The 18093-nt window shown below is 37.0% G+C and overlaps 1 protein-coding gene across 11 annotated transcripts in view; it reads right to left on the bottom strand.

The window, feature by feature from the left end:
- The window catches only part of ASPH (aspartate beta-hydroxylase), a 106793-nt gene that overhangs the window by 56789 nt on the left and 31911 nt on the right, over positions 1 to 18093 (bottom strand). For 9 of the 11 annotated variants that reach the window (XM_072411135.1, XM_072411134.1, XM_072411131.1 and 6 more), the window contains 6 exons: positions 12974 to 13045; positions 6590 to 6655; positions 6181 to 6237; positions 5412 to 5468; positions 4639 to 4710; positions 2469 to 3281 (listed from right to left, as the gene is read on the bottom strand). In XM_072411135.1, coding sequence (XP_072267236.1) covers positions 2469 to 3281; positions 4639 to 4710; positions 5412 to 5468; positions 6181 to 6237; positions 6590 to 6655; positions 12974 to 13045 — 1137 coding nt within the window. Of the gene's footprint in view, positions 1 to 2468; positions 3282 to 4638; positions 4711 to 5411; positions 5469 to 6180; positions 6238 to 6589; positions 6656 to 12973; positions 13046 to 15321; positions 16592 to 18093 lie in introns of those variants that run through there. The other 2 variants (XM_072411141.1, XM_072411140.1) reach the window with 1 other exon arrangement.

Genomic DNA, 18093 nt, shown 5'->3' with positions numbered 1-18093 from the left:
TAGGCTACTAATGTTATTCAGCAAATGCTGCAGCTGTCAGAAATTTTACTGAGTTTGTAAGAATTTTGCCCTGCTTTTCCAAACTTTTATTGTGTAAGGCAGCACGGTGGCTCAGAGGTAGCACTCTTGCCTTTGCATGTGGCTGCGTGGGTTAATTGACTTCCCCTCAAAATTGACCTTAGACTACAATAATGACTATGGTAGGGACACAGATTGTGAGCTCCTGTTACTGACATGCGTATCGACTTTGTACAGTGCTGCGTAATATAATGGTGCTATATAAGTACTGTGTAATAATAATAAGGCAGCAAGGAACCTGCAGTTGTAATCCAGTATTGGTATTGCTAGCAGGTGGTTTTTAACCCAACTATCAAAATACTAAAAAAGAGAAGTAAGATGATGCTGGCCCACTTCAGCCATCCCTGGACAAAAAAACAGAGGTACTTAGGAGGTAGGCTATGTATTCTTTAATCAGCGTAAGGTTTTTTTTTTTTGTTTCCTGTTCAATAAAGAATAGGTACACAAACTGTCTTTGTGCCATAGCAAGGTCTCTATATTTCAGATTATGGCTGCCATTTTTAGTGCAAGTCTTAATAGGCAACACATAAATCTACATGATCTAGCACAGTGTTTTTCAACTTTTTTTGAGCCACGGCACATTTTTTTACATTGAAAAAATCCTGCGGCACACCACAAATCAAAAATGTTACAAAATGACACTCTGTAGCTAATTCTTTTGTCTCTAAGAATAAACAAGAAAACTATGTTACCTACTGCCACCCACTGACATGGAAGAGTATTACATTACTCTGCCAGTCACTACAGCACAGACACTAGACAATGGTAATTAGATAATTTCCCACGGTACACCTAAAGATCTCTCATGGCAAACTAGTGTGCCGCGGCACAGTGGTTGAAAATCACTGATCTAGCACAATCAAGTTCTTTGTTCATTGTTTCTAGTAAACACGGATCTGGAAAACAATGCTGACATCTTGTGGTCATCTCAAGTCTAAATTGACAAAGATGTCTAAACAAAAACCAGGCTAACATAGGTCTACCTCTCAGAGGAAAAGCCAGAAAGGTATGAAAAGATGAATTTGAAGAACTACAGTGCTTTACATAAACAATAGAACTAGAGCAGAACAAGCATCTTTTCAAAAATTGAAGTATTGATCCCATCAGTTTTTTTTTTTTTTTGCTTTGAACCCCAAAACAAGCACCATGAAGCCAGTAGGCTTTAGAAGTGAAACAATAAGATAAATGCTTATCTCTGTATAAAGTGCCACAAACCCTAACAATAAAACACACCAGCTTCTGAAAGGCCTCAAATTTTGTTAGAAAACAGGGCAAAACAAACAGCGCGAACTAATGTGCTATCAAAGCAATAATGGGAAAAGCTCTCTTCTGTACTTTGCTATAGAAAATATCATCTAAGGACGCCCTAAGTAACATAGTTTTGCATAGCTTTAGAAATGAGTTGGATTATGTAGATGGTATAATCAAGCACAACCGATAAGTACCTTCATACCCAGGTTGATGCCATACCCACATTACATTTACCCAGAATTAGAAGGTACAGATCACTTATCCAAACTTTTGATTCATGGCACTCTCCTCAAATTCCCCAATTTTCTACAAAAGAATGCAGGACACTCTTGGACTTATATCACTGGGAAATTGAAAATACAAGCTACAACAAAACAGTTATTTTATAACACTGTACATTTCTGCTTCTGTACTGGCTTTGAGACAGAGCAACAGCCAGGAAATACTGCTAAATTGGGCTACAAACACTATTCCCAGGCAATTCCCATCTGTCTGTCTAATTAAGGTAACTGAAAAAAACATATAATAAAAAAAGCTGAAAGCTGCACTGAAAGAAAATGTGTGTGATAGAGGAAATACATTATAACCAGGAAATACATTTAAACCAGAGGAAATACATTATAACCATAAAAACTAAGACATTAGTTTGATTTTTATACTGTAACAAAACAAGCATATATAAAATCAGATCATACTTAGGGGCTTTAAGTTACTAAACCTAGAAGAAAAACAGAGTTTAGCATGGAATCATCACTATTAATAAAACTTGTTACTCATATATACTGTTGTATAAAGACTTGTATAAAGTTGATATGTAGACTTGTATAAAGTTCTGGTATCACGGTTATTATTAAAAAGCGCCAACATATTACGCAGCGCTGTATATTAGAGGTTGCAAATGACAGACAGATACAGACTGACACAGGAGGAGGGAAAAACCCTGCTCAGAAGAGCTTACAATCTAGGAGGTGGGGGAAGTAGCACACAATAGAAATACTGTTCATTCAGTCATTTAACAGAAATGTGTGAATAACTGGAAATGGACTCAATGACTAAGTTATTCGCCCAAACTGATTAACCTGTAGTCATGGCAGGAACAGATAACTACTAATTAGAATGACATGTATGTATATAATTACCTTTGAATAATACATTCTCTTCTGGTAACTCTTCTACTACTTCCTCCTCTACAACTGGCTCTTCTGCTACTTCCTCATCTACAACTGGCTCTTCTGCTACTTCTTCCTCCACAGCTGGCTCTTCTGCTACTTCTTCCTCCACAGCTGGCTCTTCTGCTACTTCCTCCTCCACAGCTGGCTCTTCTGCTACTTCCTCCTCCACAGCTGGCTCTTCTGCTACTTCCTCCTCCACAGCTGGCTCTTCTACTACTTCCTCCTCTATAACTTCTTCCTCTACAACAGTTTCCACCTCTTCCGAAAATACATTCTCTTCTTGCGATTCTTCCTGTTGACTATTTGGCACTTCCAATTCATCTTGATTACCCTCATATTCCTCCGGAGATTCTGGTTCAGTATCAGGCGCTTCCTCTACTTCCGCATTTTCATTGATATTTTCATCTAGAGTTTCAGGAATTTCATCTATTTTCTCAGCAGCAAGTGGCTCTATCTCTGCTTCGACTGCAATCGCCTCCTCTTCCAGAATAATCTCCTCTGATTCCGTTGTCTCAACTATTTCTTCAGACTCCTCCACCACAGGTTCTGCTCCATCTTCTTCCTCATCAGACCCTTGCTCTTCTACTTCTGGCTGATCGTCCTGGGTTAGTGGCAAGTCTTCAACATTATCTTCAGGGGCTGCAGCATCTTGGTCTGTGTCTTCTCCCTCAGGCTCATTATCTTCAACTAAAACTTGCCCTTCTGTTTCAGCCTCCTCTTCCTTGGAATCTTCTTTTTCTTCAGTCACCTGCTTGGCTTCTTCTGGCTCATCTTCTGCTTCTAACATGCCAATAAAAAAAACTTTTATTTGTATCTGTTAAATATACGATTGAAAGTGTTTAGTTTTATCTGTATACTGAGCACAAACAAAAGCACATAGTCCTTTTATGAAATCATGTTAGGGATAACTTCCTTTGGTCTGTGTCTCTGATCTTATCTGTAAATTGTTCCCAGCTATCCCTAAGGACTATAGACCCCCCCCCCCCATATGATTTGGAGCAGAAAAAAAAGGGAGAGGGATTTTGCTGCCATGTCCTCTAGTGAGTGTGCATTTATCACCCTTGAGCAGAGTGTGTTACGGCCAGGATTACCAAGTTAGAAATTTTTTTAAAGAAGCTGAAAAAATGGCACCAACAAAATTAAGGACAGGTAATGTGTAATATCAAATTTTTAGTTCTTGGTGTTTATATGAGCCAAAAGGACACAGGAAGTTAAAAATGTTATGTTATGAAAAGGCAGAGACCATACAGCAAACTTAATTGGTATTCTAAGGCTGGCTACACACGTGCAATAATTGTTGTTGGAAAGGATCTTTTACGATCCTTTCCAATGAAAAAGATTGAACGAACGCTGTACATACTGCGCCGTTACACTCTATGGAGAGGGGAGGACTATGGAGTGGCACCCCGCTGCGTTCTACCCCCTTCACTTTCATTACGATCGTTCGTCTTCCAGTGGATCGACTAGGACGGACAACAAGCACTGTACAAACATCAGATTCTCGTCCGATATAAGGCTCGGGGTGATTATTGGACGGAAACAAAAATAAAAAGCACAGCCATTGTTACATTAATTGGGTCATGCATGGGTATTGTGGACTTTTGGAAAACCTGTCTTTGCATAGACATATTTAGTGGGCTGCAGGGTAGGTCTGATGAGGCACAAAGAAAAATTTATGGTATGGCTTGACATATATTGATGTCCACTTCCTTGTAATGTTTTTAGTGAGAAAATTATTACAGTACCTAGATAGCCATTTTTGGCATCAAAATTCTATACACGAGGCATATGTTAAGTTATATTAATATATATTTTAGCATTTTACAAGACAAACTCTACCAGATATTTGTCTACAGCTATGACAGAAGTCAAATCAAAGAACGTGCCAGAAGTGACCACTTTATTCCAATAAGGACCTAATTTTGGATAAAACTAGGAGATCAGACACGATTTAACTCCCTTGGGAACCAATAAAAGAGCAATGTGTAAGAACACCTACTACCCAAACAGAAATTATGTTTAGTTGCTTTGAGTAACTAAAAGTAGAACTAGGATTGCAGCGTATCACCATTTGAAGTCTATTTTACGCAATAAGATGAAGACATTCATAAATACTTCTGTTGCCATAAAATCTTACCAGGCTCCGCATTCAGCGATTTGTGAACACTGGGCTCCACTGCGTCTTCTAAGTTAAAGTCACTCACTACATCTAAGAAAAACAGAAAGTGTGTTACTAGCAGCATCATCATGTTAGCAAAAAAAGGTGAAGAGGCTGAATAAAGAAAACTAATGACACCACTATATCTAAGGACCCATAAGGTTTAATGCCACCTCTCACCAAATTGTTGTTCTTGGATTTTATGTTAATATGGGAAGACAAGCACTATAGGGCCTCAACAGATTTCCTGGTATTACAATTACAGGTATAGCGACCTTCATGCCACAGAAAAAAAAAGCTTGGAGTCTTTGTAATGTACTGACAAGACCAGTTATTGTCACATCACTGGGCCTGTATCTACAAATGCCTAGTGGGGACTTCTAAAAAAAAAAAATGAGTATTTGCATCAGCATTTAGGGGGGCTAAAAGACAGATTTAAGGTGTGTTGACATTTAATATTGTCTACCTTCTTGTAATATTTCCTAATATTTTCTGAGAGCCAATGTTAGCTACAAATAGCCTCACATCCTTAAGTATCCGAACCAACAGAACTGATCAAACATTCTCTATCAAAAAACCTGCCAAAAGTGTCTACTCTGTTCCAATAAGGACTGTTACCTAAGAATATAAATTAACCTATAAGAAATATTTCTTATTTGCTTTGACTGATTGAAAGCTGAACAAAGGTTACACTGTATTACACTTTACTCAATAAGAGATACACATATCTTTTTGTTTCCTTAATATCTTACCAGGCTCTGGATCACTGGGCTCCAATGCGTCTTCTAAGTCAAAGTTGCTCACTACATCTAAAAAAAACATTTATTTTATCTGAATTTCATTTCTTAAATAAATATAACTGACATTTTTTAACATACAGGATCAAGAATAACATGTAATTAAATATTACATGATACCTAAAATACACAAAACATAAATAACATTTTCACTTAAAAGGCAGCAGGTGGCAATTGCCTCAAGAGTTAAGCATTGCTCTAGGACTCCAGTTGCAAGCTCATGGCCACCAGTTGCAGAAAGCCAGCTAAACCAAAGCAGTTAAATTGAATTCTTACAGCAGTGCTGAATTCTGGAGGCAATTACCACCTACTCCATTGTAAGTGAAATAGCCTTAGTAAGTGCATTTTATATTTTAAATAATTTAGGAGAAGTACTACATTATTCTAACACGTTTGGTCTGCAATTGTGTTTTTCTGTTGGTCTAAATGCTACATTTTCTTTTTTTTTTTTAACAGCAAGGCATACCTAATTTAACTATGAATTTCCAGCCCTTAAATGACCCATAGCCAATACTGGTCTAGAAAATATTTATTAAAGGTGTTATCCAGTACTATTAGTGAACATTGTTCTATGTTTTTTATTCTCTGCAACTAAAACCCCATCTAGTGTCTACAATCAGCCTGCATAGTAGTTTAAAGAAAAAAAAATCAGCAGGTAAAATATATCAAAAGAATAGACATCACATCTAAAGCAATAGTTTATACAGGTAAAGAAAAAAATTACCATCTTTGGCCTGGGCTGTTTCATGATCATCCAAAGCTTCCTCCAAGTCATTGACATCTGAAAGTATAACAAGTTTGTAAATTAACTAAATAAAATATGAATATTTATATTAGCAGTGTGGCTTCATAACAGAAAAATATGACCACACTCTACAAGTATACAAAAAATAGTTTTACTGTACATTGTTATAGCATAATGTAAACAGTCAGATATTAAACAAGTCCATTATAACTGCTACAATTTGTTTAGGTGCTTGTATGCCTAGATGTCAAATTCATTAAAGATTTGGGCATTAGGATTGGTTTTGCAATGCACTTGCATAAAGGCCTTTTAACCCAGAGAAAACTGGCAGAAAAATAGATAGATACCATACTTCATTACATTGAGATGCTTTTTATTGAAAGCTTACCATCATATGGTGAATCGGACTCTGGTTCATCATTCAGAATGTCTTCTAGGTCATTATCATTTATATCTGAAATACAATTGTAGGGATATACTACCAAATACTTAGTCATTCAAGGCAAGTTACATTTACTTTAAATTATTGTACAAAATTACTATCCTAGTTTTTTTTTATCAATTGCAATAAGGCATACAGTATCTCCCTAGAAATCATTTAATGGAGATGTATACTGTGCAGCTGTGCATTTCATGCTGTATGACAGAACTACCAAAAATCCATTAAAGACTGCTGCAAATCGAAAATCCTGTTTCTGCTGCACTCTGGTGCAGGGTCCTGTCTTCTCATTCCTGTGGATTTCCCCTGGTAGTCTGCAGTGAGTGGACTTGCAGGGTCCCACACACAGCTCTTGTCTCTTTATAAGTAAGGTATAGAACATATACAGTGTCCCAAATACTTTTACGAGGTAATACCTAGATGTTCATTATTTGTTATACATAAAATGTATTTACAACCTCCATGCCCATTTACCAATTATAAGTTTGTAGTGGTGCAGAGAAATAAACCTCCGGCTAAGAGTTTCTACTTGTATTCCTTTAGTGGTCTGGATAAAATATTCAATAGTAGATAGTGCCCCAAAGTGTCGTATCTTGTGCTCATTCATTTGTTGTGGACTTGTCACCGACTGGCTTTAATAATAGCTTTAAGAGTGGATATGCAGTAACCCTTGAGCTTTTCAATATCTAACAGCATGTAGTTTAATTTGGTCAGGTCCCTGAAAAAGATGTAATCAAGTGTAATTCAAACTGCTCTGGCTTCTGACAGGAACAAGACAGACTATTTCTTGTTTATGGTTAGGACCCGCAAAGAAGTTCTTTATAATGCATCATAATGCATCAGTCTATAATAATTATGTATGCAGTCCAGATGCTAGAACCAGCCAAGGAAATGACGAGAAAGAAAATGAAATAAGTTTCAAAGCTTAGCCCCATGACTGGGGTGCAAGCTTAATGCCAAATAAAACAGTGGCAGAGTACATATAGGTTGTTTAGCTTTTGCTTTTAGAAGGATTCTGAAATTATGACACCAAGAAGTGGTCACACAAGGATTGCTATGTTTTGCATTTTCAAATACTAGTCTCTGGTTTGGGAGAGGAAGGGATGACAACGCTACAATGTAATGATTACAAATATTTCCCTCCAAGCATTGGTATTTTGTTTAATGCTTTATTTCAACTTATACAGTGGGGGAAAGAAGTATCTGATCCCCTGCTAATTTTGTACGTTTGCCCTCTGACAAAGAAATGACCACTCTATAATTGTAATGGTAGGTTTATTGTAGCTGTGAGACAGAACAACAAAACCCTCAAAAACCCAGTGCTCAAAAGTCAGAGCTTGATGTGCATTGTAATGAGTGAAATAAGTATTTGATCCACTATCAACCAGCGAGATTTCAAGCTCCCAGGTGTCTTCCCTGTATGCAGGTAACAAGCTAAGATTGGGAGCACCGTCTGTAAGGGAGTGCCCCTAATCCAAGCTTGTTACAGTACCTGTATAAAAGACACCTGTCCACAGAAGCTATTAATCAATCAGATTCCAAACTAGCCACCATGACCAAGACCAAAAAGCTGTCCAAGGATGTCATGGACAGGATTGTAGACCTTCACAAGGCTGGACTGGGCTACAAGACTATCGCCAGGCAGCTTGGTGAAAAGGTGACAACAGTTGGCGCGATAATTCGCAAATGGAAAAAACAAAATATAACTGTCAATCTCCCTCGGTCTGGGGCTCCATGCAAGATCTCCCCTCGTGGAGTTTCAATGATCATGAGAATGGTGATGAAGAAGCCCAGAACTACGCGGGAGGAACTTGTCAATGATCTCAGGGCAGCTGGGACCAAAGAAACCAAGAAAACATTTGGTAACATAACACTGCGCCGTGAAGGCCTTAAATCGTGCAGAGCCCGCAAGGTCCCCCTGCTCAGGATAGCACATGTACAGGCCCGTCTGCACTTGCCAATGAACATCTGATTGATCCAGAGGAGAAAGTGTTGTGGTCAGATGAGACCAAAATTGAGCTCCTTGGCATCATCTCAAGTCACCATGTTTGGAGGAGGAGGAATGCTGCCTATGACCCCAAGGACACCATATCCCCACCGTCAAACATGGAGGTGGACACATTATGCTTTGGGGGTGTTTTTCGGCTAAGGGGACAGGACACCTTCACTGCATCGAAGGGACAATGGACGTAGCCATGTACCGTCAAATCTTGGGTAACCAAAAACAACTACTTGCAGAGTAGTTGTTTTTGGTCACAGCAATTAGCAGATGGCTCTAAACCATTTTATAAAAACCTGAATGTGGTTTAACCCTTTGGCAAGTAAGGCTACGTGCATGCGTTAGATTTATGTTGTTAAAAAAAGTAACTTTCATAATCCTTTCCTGAGACAAAACACTGAAAGATGAACAAGCACTGTACCCTGAACACCGTTATGTTCTATAGAGAGGGGAGGGGGAAGAACAAGCGAGCGGCACCTTGCTGCGCTCTCTCACCTTCACTTGCATTTTGGTCATCTGCCTTTCCTCCATCCGCCAGGATGGATTCACAACGGACATCGGACAGCCGCTGTACATGTCAGATTCTCGTCCGATACTAGCCCTGGGGCAAGAATCAGACGAGAATCATCTGACATGTGTACGAGGCACAAATATTACTCCTGATTGATACATCTTTTGTCAAACTGCACCATGCAGATAAATCTGTGCACTGCAGCTGTGTCTCCACTTATTGCAGAGGGGTGAACTATTTATGTAACGAACATTTAACTTTGCTTGTATTAGGACCATTCTGGCTCAGCCCCCTCCATGTGCAGTCAATCAGCAGTACAAAACATTCAAGCATTGATCTAAATTGTATATCAATCCCTACAGTGTGCTGGATGCCAATTAAAGTGGTTATGTTTCAGTGTTTGCCATTTAGACAAGAGCACATGAAGTGAATGGAATAAAAGCAGGCAAGATACAGAACACCTAGTACTGCAGTATGTACACAGGCAAAGAGTCAACATTGAATTAGCTTAACATTTAACATTTTCTTTACAATGTGTTCATATGTGGCAAATTACAAATGATTAACCACAGAAATGATAACATATACAGTACAAAAATACACTAGTATTTCCTAAAATTGTTGTTACATATTATAGATCACTTGTGTTGTTTTAATAAATTAGTGTAAGTTATTCATTTAGCAAAGTGAAATATACAGTTCCCTTCTAAGCCCCCCCTCCCTCCTAAAGAAATATCTGATGGAACGCCCAGGACATGACAGGATAAAAGGTCACATTTTGAACTGGCTGTTAATGATTTTGATCAGCAATGAATCAAAATGAGAATATGTGTTGAGATAAGCTTTAACACTACTGCATTGTAGATGATGACAATGCACACCTACATGCATTATGGTGTTAATCCCCAAATTACATTACTGGTAGTTTTTGTTTTCATTACATATTTTATGGAACCCATTATTTAGCAGGCTGAGCTCATATGGAGTACACAGGATTACACCCATGTATGTAATGTCTCCTAATACTTTGAGATTTTACTAGATTCCAATGACTGAGCACCAAATGGCTTTATTACAGTGCTCAAGATACAGCTTGAATTCAAAAACGTATGGATCGATCACTGAAATTATGTGGAATTAGGCGAGGAGGTGACCACTGTTGGCTCTGGAAAATTATAGTTTGATAAGGAATGAAAGTTACCAGTCTATAGCAACTCTGCATATATCTTTTAGATCAGTTTAGATCAGAGGTAAGAACGGATGGCTATAGTACAGTTTCCTGACTTGGCAGTACTCTTCACTTACATAAGGACAATGACAAGGGTATCAGTTTGGTATATGCATGTGTATATATATATATATATATATATATATATATACACACACACACACACACACACACACACACACACACACACACACACACTGCTACCAATAAAACACAAATTTCTCCCATGATCTTTCAAGGATTGTGCTTGATAAACATGTTCTTCAGCCTCCATCATCTGATGCTCCTTTGGGTAAGGTTTAGTTTGTAATGCATTAGATGGGTATTTTGCTGCACAGTGGTTGCATTTTTTTTTTGTGAGAAAGCACCTTTTAGCATCTATCAGGGCTGCAAGATGTGTACATTTTTATGGCCCAGAAGAAAAATACTTCTAAAGAAAATCTGAAGAACACGGCACAGCCCTTCGATGCAAACAGGATATAGCCATGGAATTTACCACATTCAATCTATAACTTAGGTTTTAGTAAAATAATAACAAAAACTAAATATTCTGCAGTGTTTGTGTGCACACAGTGTAAAAAGGTTCTATAACAGTAAGACAAGCTATTTGTTCACATTCTATTGATCTTTGTTACACAAGGTATTGTTCAGTGTCCTAGCTAGTTTTAAATCTGGCTGGATGTCCAGAAGTGAACTGGTCAGGCAGAAAAAACACCAAGGCAGCATAAATTGGTAAAATTAGGCTCATTGTTCTTTAATTCCCAAAATTTCATCACAAGCACTGTGGGAACCTTAACAGCCTAATGCTATTGGCAATTTGTTGTTCTAGAGATATCACTCCTGCCCCACTGACCACATGCTCAAAAAGTGAGGGCTACCAGGTTGGCTGCTGTGACACAATAGCTTTAAAAAATGTTTATATCTGTATTTAAAATCCTATATGGGATTCCACTATGCTCTGATGTAGTATTTCTTCAGACAAACCTTGGACATAGCACTGTGTGCCATTAGTAACTAGGAGCATAATTTGTTTATAAAAAAAAAAAAAAAAAAGTACACAGTTGATCTGGTTAGCAAATTCCACCTAATGCAGCTCCTTATGAAGTAATGCTCTTGAATTCAGAACAGAGATGTCACTCATGTAGACTTTGTCTGCCTGCTCTACAGTGGAATGAAAAAAAAATGTTAAGGGGAGGAATCTATCAGCATTGACACTGATTATTCACTTCAACCTGTTGGTCATGACTTGGCCACTGCTTTTTAGACTGACAGCATTGCCCCTTAATAAATACATCCCACTGTGACCTGCAGTGCCTTGGTGGGGGATTGTGCAAGACACAAATATAGAGGATTTGTCTCAGTGAGGAAGGGTAAACTATTTATGTTTACTCTAAAGGTTTGTGCATCACATAGTAAAAAGACTTTGGACTTGTTTGGAGTGTCATACAGATGGCTTTAGTTTTGCTCAATTAAACTTTCAAAACTAAATTAAAGCTCAATTAGCTCAACTTAATTAGCTCAACTTAATTAAAGCTCAATTAAACTTTGCAATTCAAAAGGAGCATTCAGTGAAAACCTCTTATAAAAATAATCATTATACCTGCCCTTTCAATGCAAAGGGAAACCTTACCAACTAAGAGGGTGCTAAAGGTGAAAATTTTACATGAAAGTAAAGGCATATAACCTTAGCTGCCTCCCCAGGTCTGCCAAGTGTTCCAACATATACTTTTCTCCGAAGGTAACCTCTGCTTAAGGATTGTTTGGGTAGAATTACCCAGGTGTGTGAGTTTTACATTAAAATAAACCATTGGCTAGGTTTTAGACATTCAAAATTCAAGTATTCCTAATAAGCACAAATACTTGACAAAAAGTCCTTGTGTCTTGTTGATAATGAAACTTCAGCGATAATTAAACGTCCATATTCTGGCTTCGGTTCACTTTAAGATCAATTTACGCTCTTAACTCAGATGCCCAAGTCCATTTCCCACTCCTAACGAAACTGATTACTTCTATGAAGGGCTAAGTATAGGATTGCTGAATCTTCCTTTTTAGGTTTCAATACAATAGGGTATTGGGCTGTGTAGTTGTGTCCCACTGGAAAGATTTTCCATTCCTTCCTATCCCAGAAACACAACAGGAAAAGAAAGTAGCCCAAAAGGGAAGGGAATTTCTCTAAGACATTTGCCCTCAGAAGTGAACTGTCCTCTCCCATTATAGTTTCTCCTAGGTGGTTTGTTTAGTTTGACACTAGTCACTGACATGTATGCTTTTACAACCTCTGTTTTATACTTTTATGGTGTTTTTTTCACTTCACACAGAACCATGGAAAATGATGGCACTATATATAAATCAATAAAAACTGGTATCCCCATTGGTGGATTTTCTCTCTACGTCTTCTGTTCTGTGGGCAACTAAAATCTGTCCTCATGTAAAAATTGTATTTCAAATAAAATTATCTGTATTACCCACACAACATTTCTACACCTTCTCTAATCTGCACACTGAATATAGGAAACTGAAAACAAAAAAAAAAATACAAGTGAAAGTGGTTTGTAAAAGGTAATAGAGTGTATATACTATACAGTTTATACTTACACTCTGAGGTTGCTTGTGAATCACCCTCCGAGTCTTCAGATTCTTGTTTTGCGACCTCTCGCTCTTTCAGTCCTGCATTTCCCAGTATATATGTTATTATTTTAAGTAACAACAGAAAGCAATTCAAAGAAATATGCATATTTTATTCATTATGTTTGCTCATGTCATCAATATTTTTGTTTTTAGGGTTTGAAGCATTTTGTCACTATCTATTCACTGTGCCAAAAAAGGTCATGAAAACACATTTGTTTGAGTGGTGTTAAAATAAACAGTATCTGTTTCATAGATTCTCTTCCATTAGTAAGAGTCAAGTGTTGAAAGATTTATATTAGGTATTCATTCAACAGGATGTAATTAACTCCAGCAAGCTTGGCTTTTCCAATTACATATTTGGTGGTTAGTACTTTTTTTTTCCTTCATAGAGCTATGATTTCCTTTTCTATCGTGTTTCGCATAACAAAGATTGTGAATGGCTTTCCAGCATGTGTTTTGTTTTTTCAAAACCATAGTTATAAATTAAAAAAAAAAAAAAAAAAAAAAAAAAAAAAAAAAAGTACACCCTTGCTTTTTTACATCCAAGGTTAGATATAAATAATTTCAGAACATGCTAAAGACCAGGTTATATTTTAATATGTCCTCATTTGTACAACTTTAGAATTGAAAAAAGAATGTACTTTTTTCACATGACTGAATATACCATTTAAAAAATTGCAAAACAGTTAGCTCTTCTATTTCCTAAAAAGCTGAATATCAACAGTAACTGGTCACTTCTATTTTAGGTTAAAATTTTATTGTGGTGGAGCAAAATTCTTCCAATTCCTTGTCATTAAACTATAATGCTTTACGTCAGAAGTTCAAACACAGTCTCTTGCTTCAGTTAAAATATATATTGATATTAACAACATCAGTGGAAATATTTATACCTATTCTGTAGATCAGGGGTGCCCAACAGGTAGATCGCAATGGCAACGCGAGTAGATCGCGGAGCACTGCCTTTCAAAATAGACTTAATACCTCCTGTGCATGGTAGAGTTTAGGTTTTTATTGTTGGTAGATCATTTTGAATTGGTAATTTAAAAAATAGCTCTTGGGCCAAAATAGTGTGGGCACCCCTGCTGTAGATTATCTGTGAGCATAATTTAACTGTAAAAGCACTCCATGACGGGTTAAGAACCTGAGGCATGTACAAGTCACATGCTCAAGATATTTAGCTATCAGATTATTATACCGCAGAGTAACCCGATGTACTTGAACAAATAATGGCAGATAGTTGTTTTTTTTTTTTTTTTTACTAAAACTTAAAAGTTTATTTGCAATGGCTATCAGAATTTAAAACTTGGAAGAGTTCTGGCCTGGATTAAAGGCCATCTGTGGGTATGAGGTACCGTTGTGTATATGAGATCTGTGCCCACACTCAATCACCCAAGGCTATGTACACAGGCTATGTATTGAATGTGTGTACATAGCTAAGGCAGTCAGATCACAGATTCTGCATTCAGAAAAAACACATTTGCTTTAGATCCCTTTTATGGACAGAGGGCACCATCAACTAATTTTGCTACAATTTTTTTATTAAAAAAACCAACAGACCTAAAAGGCTTTAAAAGTAACACACCCTAAACCAACCAGGAAAGTGTACTAAACCATGGAATTGCATTTTCTCCCTAAAGCTAGTCATCGGGATAACTACAACTTGCTTTTTCCAGGTAAGTAACATTCTGGCAATGCATCCACCCTACGAACAGCCAGTATATGATGTGAATTGTATCAAGACATTAGAAGACATTAAGACATAAGACATTAAGTGGTGTTTTTGGCTTGACATCTAGCTACCATCACACATCCGTCAATATCCAGACCTACAGTAGATAGTTGGAGTTTACACATTTCAAACGGACGTATGTCATCATTGATCCGTCAGTAGATGGAAATTATTAGCCATTTAGGAGTTTTAGCATTTAGAATTAACAAGTCATCCTTAAATTTTTTTTTTTTTTTGTCTTTAAAATAAATCTATGTGGCTTCATAGGGTACTTGAATGGAAAAATGCAATGTTGTTATAAGCATTCTAAGGCTACGTACACATCAAACAAGCCTAATGAAAGTAAAGGGGAGAGAGCACAGTGGGGTGCCGCTCTGCTGTTTTCCCCCGTCGATAGAGCAGAATGGTGCTGTATGTACAGCACTCGTCATGCATTTTTTGTCTTTTGTCGTTTAAAAGGGTCATGAAAGAGCCTTTCCAACAACAATTATTGAACATTTGGTATATAGCCTTAAGGTAGATCAGGCTCACTGTATTGTACTGAGAAACATACAGTGCTTTAAAAAAAAAACAAACACTATACAAAAAGATTAAATAACAGTTTATTTTACCAGTTTGCCTTTTAGCATGGTGTAAAAAAAAAAATCATGGCGGACAGAACTCACATGATCTTTTGCTGCAAAACTGTCACCTATGCACATAAAAAATGAACATTACTACCCAATTACAGATAAAGCACCTAAAGCCCTACTTATGCAGTTGGAAAACCTGTTGCTGTAGTAATTACAATGTGCCTGCTATCTATACATAATTGAGAGGTTTGGGTAAAGTGATGCAATAGATTTCAGCATTGCTTATAACAACTGGGCCATGAATGAGTTTAATTGAGAAGACATAACATGCATCAGACCTTTAATGTGCCCATTACTGCCTTCTATTCAGTTAGGTTAAACACACATTGCACCACAGATTGCCATGTTAAGCCCTCAGGCAAACTGCAAAGGAGCAGAGGGTTGTGGTGAAATGTAATACACAAGAGGTGAGAGCAAATATCATACCCCTCCGTGACAGATCTAACAATTTTAGGCCCTTATGCTAGGCATACATTCTGTGATTTTGATGTTATTTTCATATTCAATACTAGGATTGATGTGATTGTGTACAAGTATTCAATGTATCATCACCTTGTTCAAAAACCTGAAATTGAAGTGCTTTCATTTCAATACAATGGCTAACCAATGACCCTGGGGGGGGGTAAATTGCAGTGTTATTTTTCCCTATTGCCATTTGCCCAAATTTTGATTGAAAATTAAAATAATTTAATTAAATATATTTTTTAAATATTTTAATTTTTTCCCCCTGAAATCAATCAAAAAAATTTGCATAACTTGCTTTAGCAAGATGTTCAGAGAAAAGACCTTTGTCATATTCTTTGCACCTGACAATAGTCATTCATTACATATTGATAAAGCACCTAAAACATCTGTCTCTGATGTGTACAGGTGACAGGCACATTTATATCTGTCACACCAATACCTTCTAGGCACATACTGCTAGACTGCATTAGTTAGTAAATAATTACTGCTGAGGGGTACCAATTAATTCTTTGTCTGCCTTTTTATCAGTCTTTTTGTCTCTGTCTTCGCTTGATATTCTTCCACTTGTTGTTCTCTTTGTAATCTCCCTGGGATGGTCATCCTTCTTCCTCCTGGATTCAGTCTTTTCTTGGTCTTTCTTCCCTTTGCCAGAATCCCTTTTGGGTTTCTCTCCTTCTTTGCGCTTCTGATCCTTGTCTTTTAACGGTGCCAGATATTTTTCTTTCACCTTTTTTAGCTGTTCTTTTATATCATCTTTTACTTGTTTAACACATTAAAAAGGAAAACAGCAGCAATGACTGAAGAGTTTAGAACAAACTAAAAAAAAATTTAAAAAAAAATGTAACACTCTTGAACCCATGTGGAGTCAACTTATCAGACTACATAGATGGAAAGGAAACCTTTAAGGACATGGTCGACTGGCAAGACACATGGCAGTCTGCTGCCCAGATACCCTGGAGAACTCTCGTTTAAAAAAAAATAAACCAAAATAGGTTTCTTTTGAGTTGAGTTCAATCCTCATATTCATTTGTGCCATATGGTACCAGTGGGCAAATTCTGCACTTGCCAAGCCTCTGTCAAAGAAAGCTTGCCCAGCCTCTGTCAAAGAAAGCTTTGCCTTTTAGGTAAGGAATCATCATCAAAAGGTATAAATACATTTTCTGCTAATTGCTACTAAGAATCCATTAGAGGTGAGGTGAAACCATTAAACATGAGCTGGAGAACATTGGAAAAACCAGGCATTCATTCTAACCTGGACTAAATGGATGTTCACTGTAAATGTATGCACAGGACTAATCCCGTGGCTTCACAGAAATTCATTTACCTGTCCATTTCTAATACAATTTGGGTATTGCATACCCTAATTCCATCAATTTTCCCTGATACTTGAAGCACTATTTGGAAAATATACAAGTGGTTAAGCAAGAACTTCAAGGATCAAAGAAATCTTTTATTTTTCCATTTGCTGCTTTTACTAGTATTCTGGACTTTTCTCCACATGGGTTTAGGTACATCATGGTCCCATACCATGCAGGAAACACATGCAGTCAATAGCATTTCACACGTTACTATTCCAAAGAATTTTTGAACCAGCAAACTGCAAAACCATAAAGTATAGAATAAATTTAATCTCAAAGCCAAATAACAAAGACATATTACAGTACCCTAGTATTCTGCAAACCAATTCATTAGTTACTTTTATTCCAGGATAAAAACCATGCAACATACACACTGCTCTATTTATCAGGGACTTTTATAAAAGTGATGACCTCAAATGCCTTCCAAATAAATATTGCTGAAACTTCATGGAGGGCTATGAAACATTTACCCATAATTTCACCTCATTTACAATGAACCCAACAGCTTCTTTCTGAAGATTTTTTTTAAATAACCAAACTTCTACATACAGGTAAAGATCACTATAAACATATTCATAATTTACCATGTAATACGTTTTGGGAAGCCATGCTTTTAATATTGCCATTAATATTATTGCCACCTGTACATTAAAAAAAAAATATTTTACTTCCAAATTTAAGTCACAGCACACAGTAAATTGATTAAACAAGAATCCAACATTAAGTATGTGATGTGCACATTTTTTTTGTGCTTGAAATTCTATGTTCTTGAGAATACTTCCCATACAGCTTTGTAGACTATTCCCTCTAATAGATATACTGTAAACCTAACAAGCGCAGTTAGGTTTATTTAATAAACAAGTGGTAAAATACAAGCAGGTAGCACATATATCTCAGATTAGG

This window comes from Pyxicephalus adspersus, chromosome 5, assembly GCF_032062135.1.
Source record: "Pyxicephalus adspersus chromosome 5, UCB_Pads_2.0, whole genome shotgun sequence".
NCBI lineage: Eukaryota > Metazoa > Chordata > Amphibia > Anura > Pyxicephalidae > Pyxicephalus > Pyxicephalus adspersus.
This window is presented reverse-complemented; position numbering and strand designations above follow the sequence as displayed.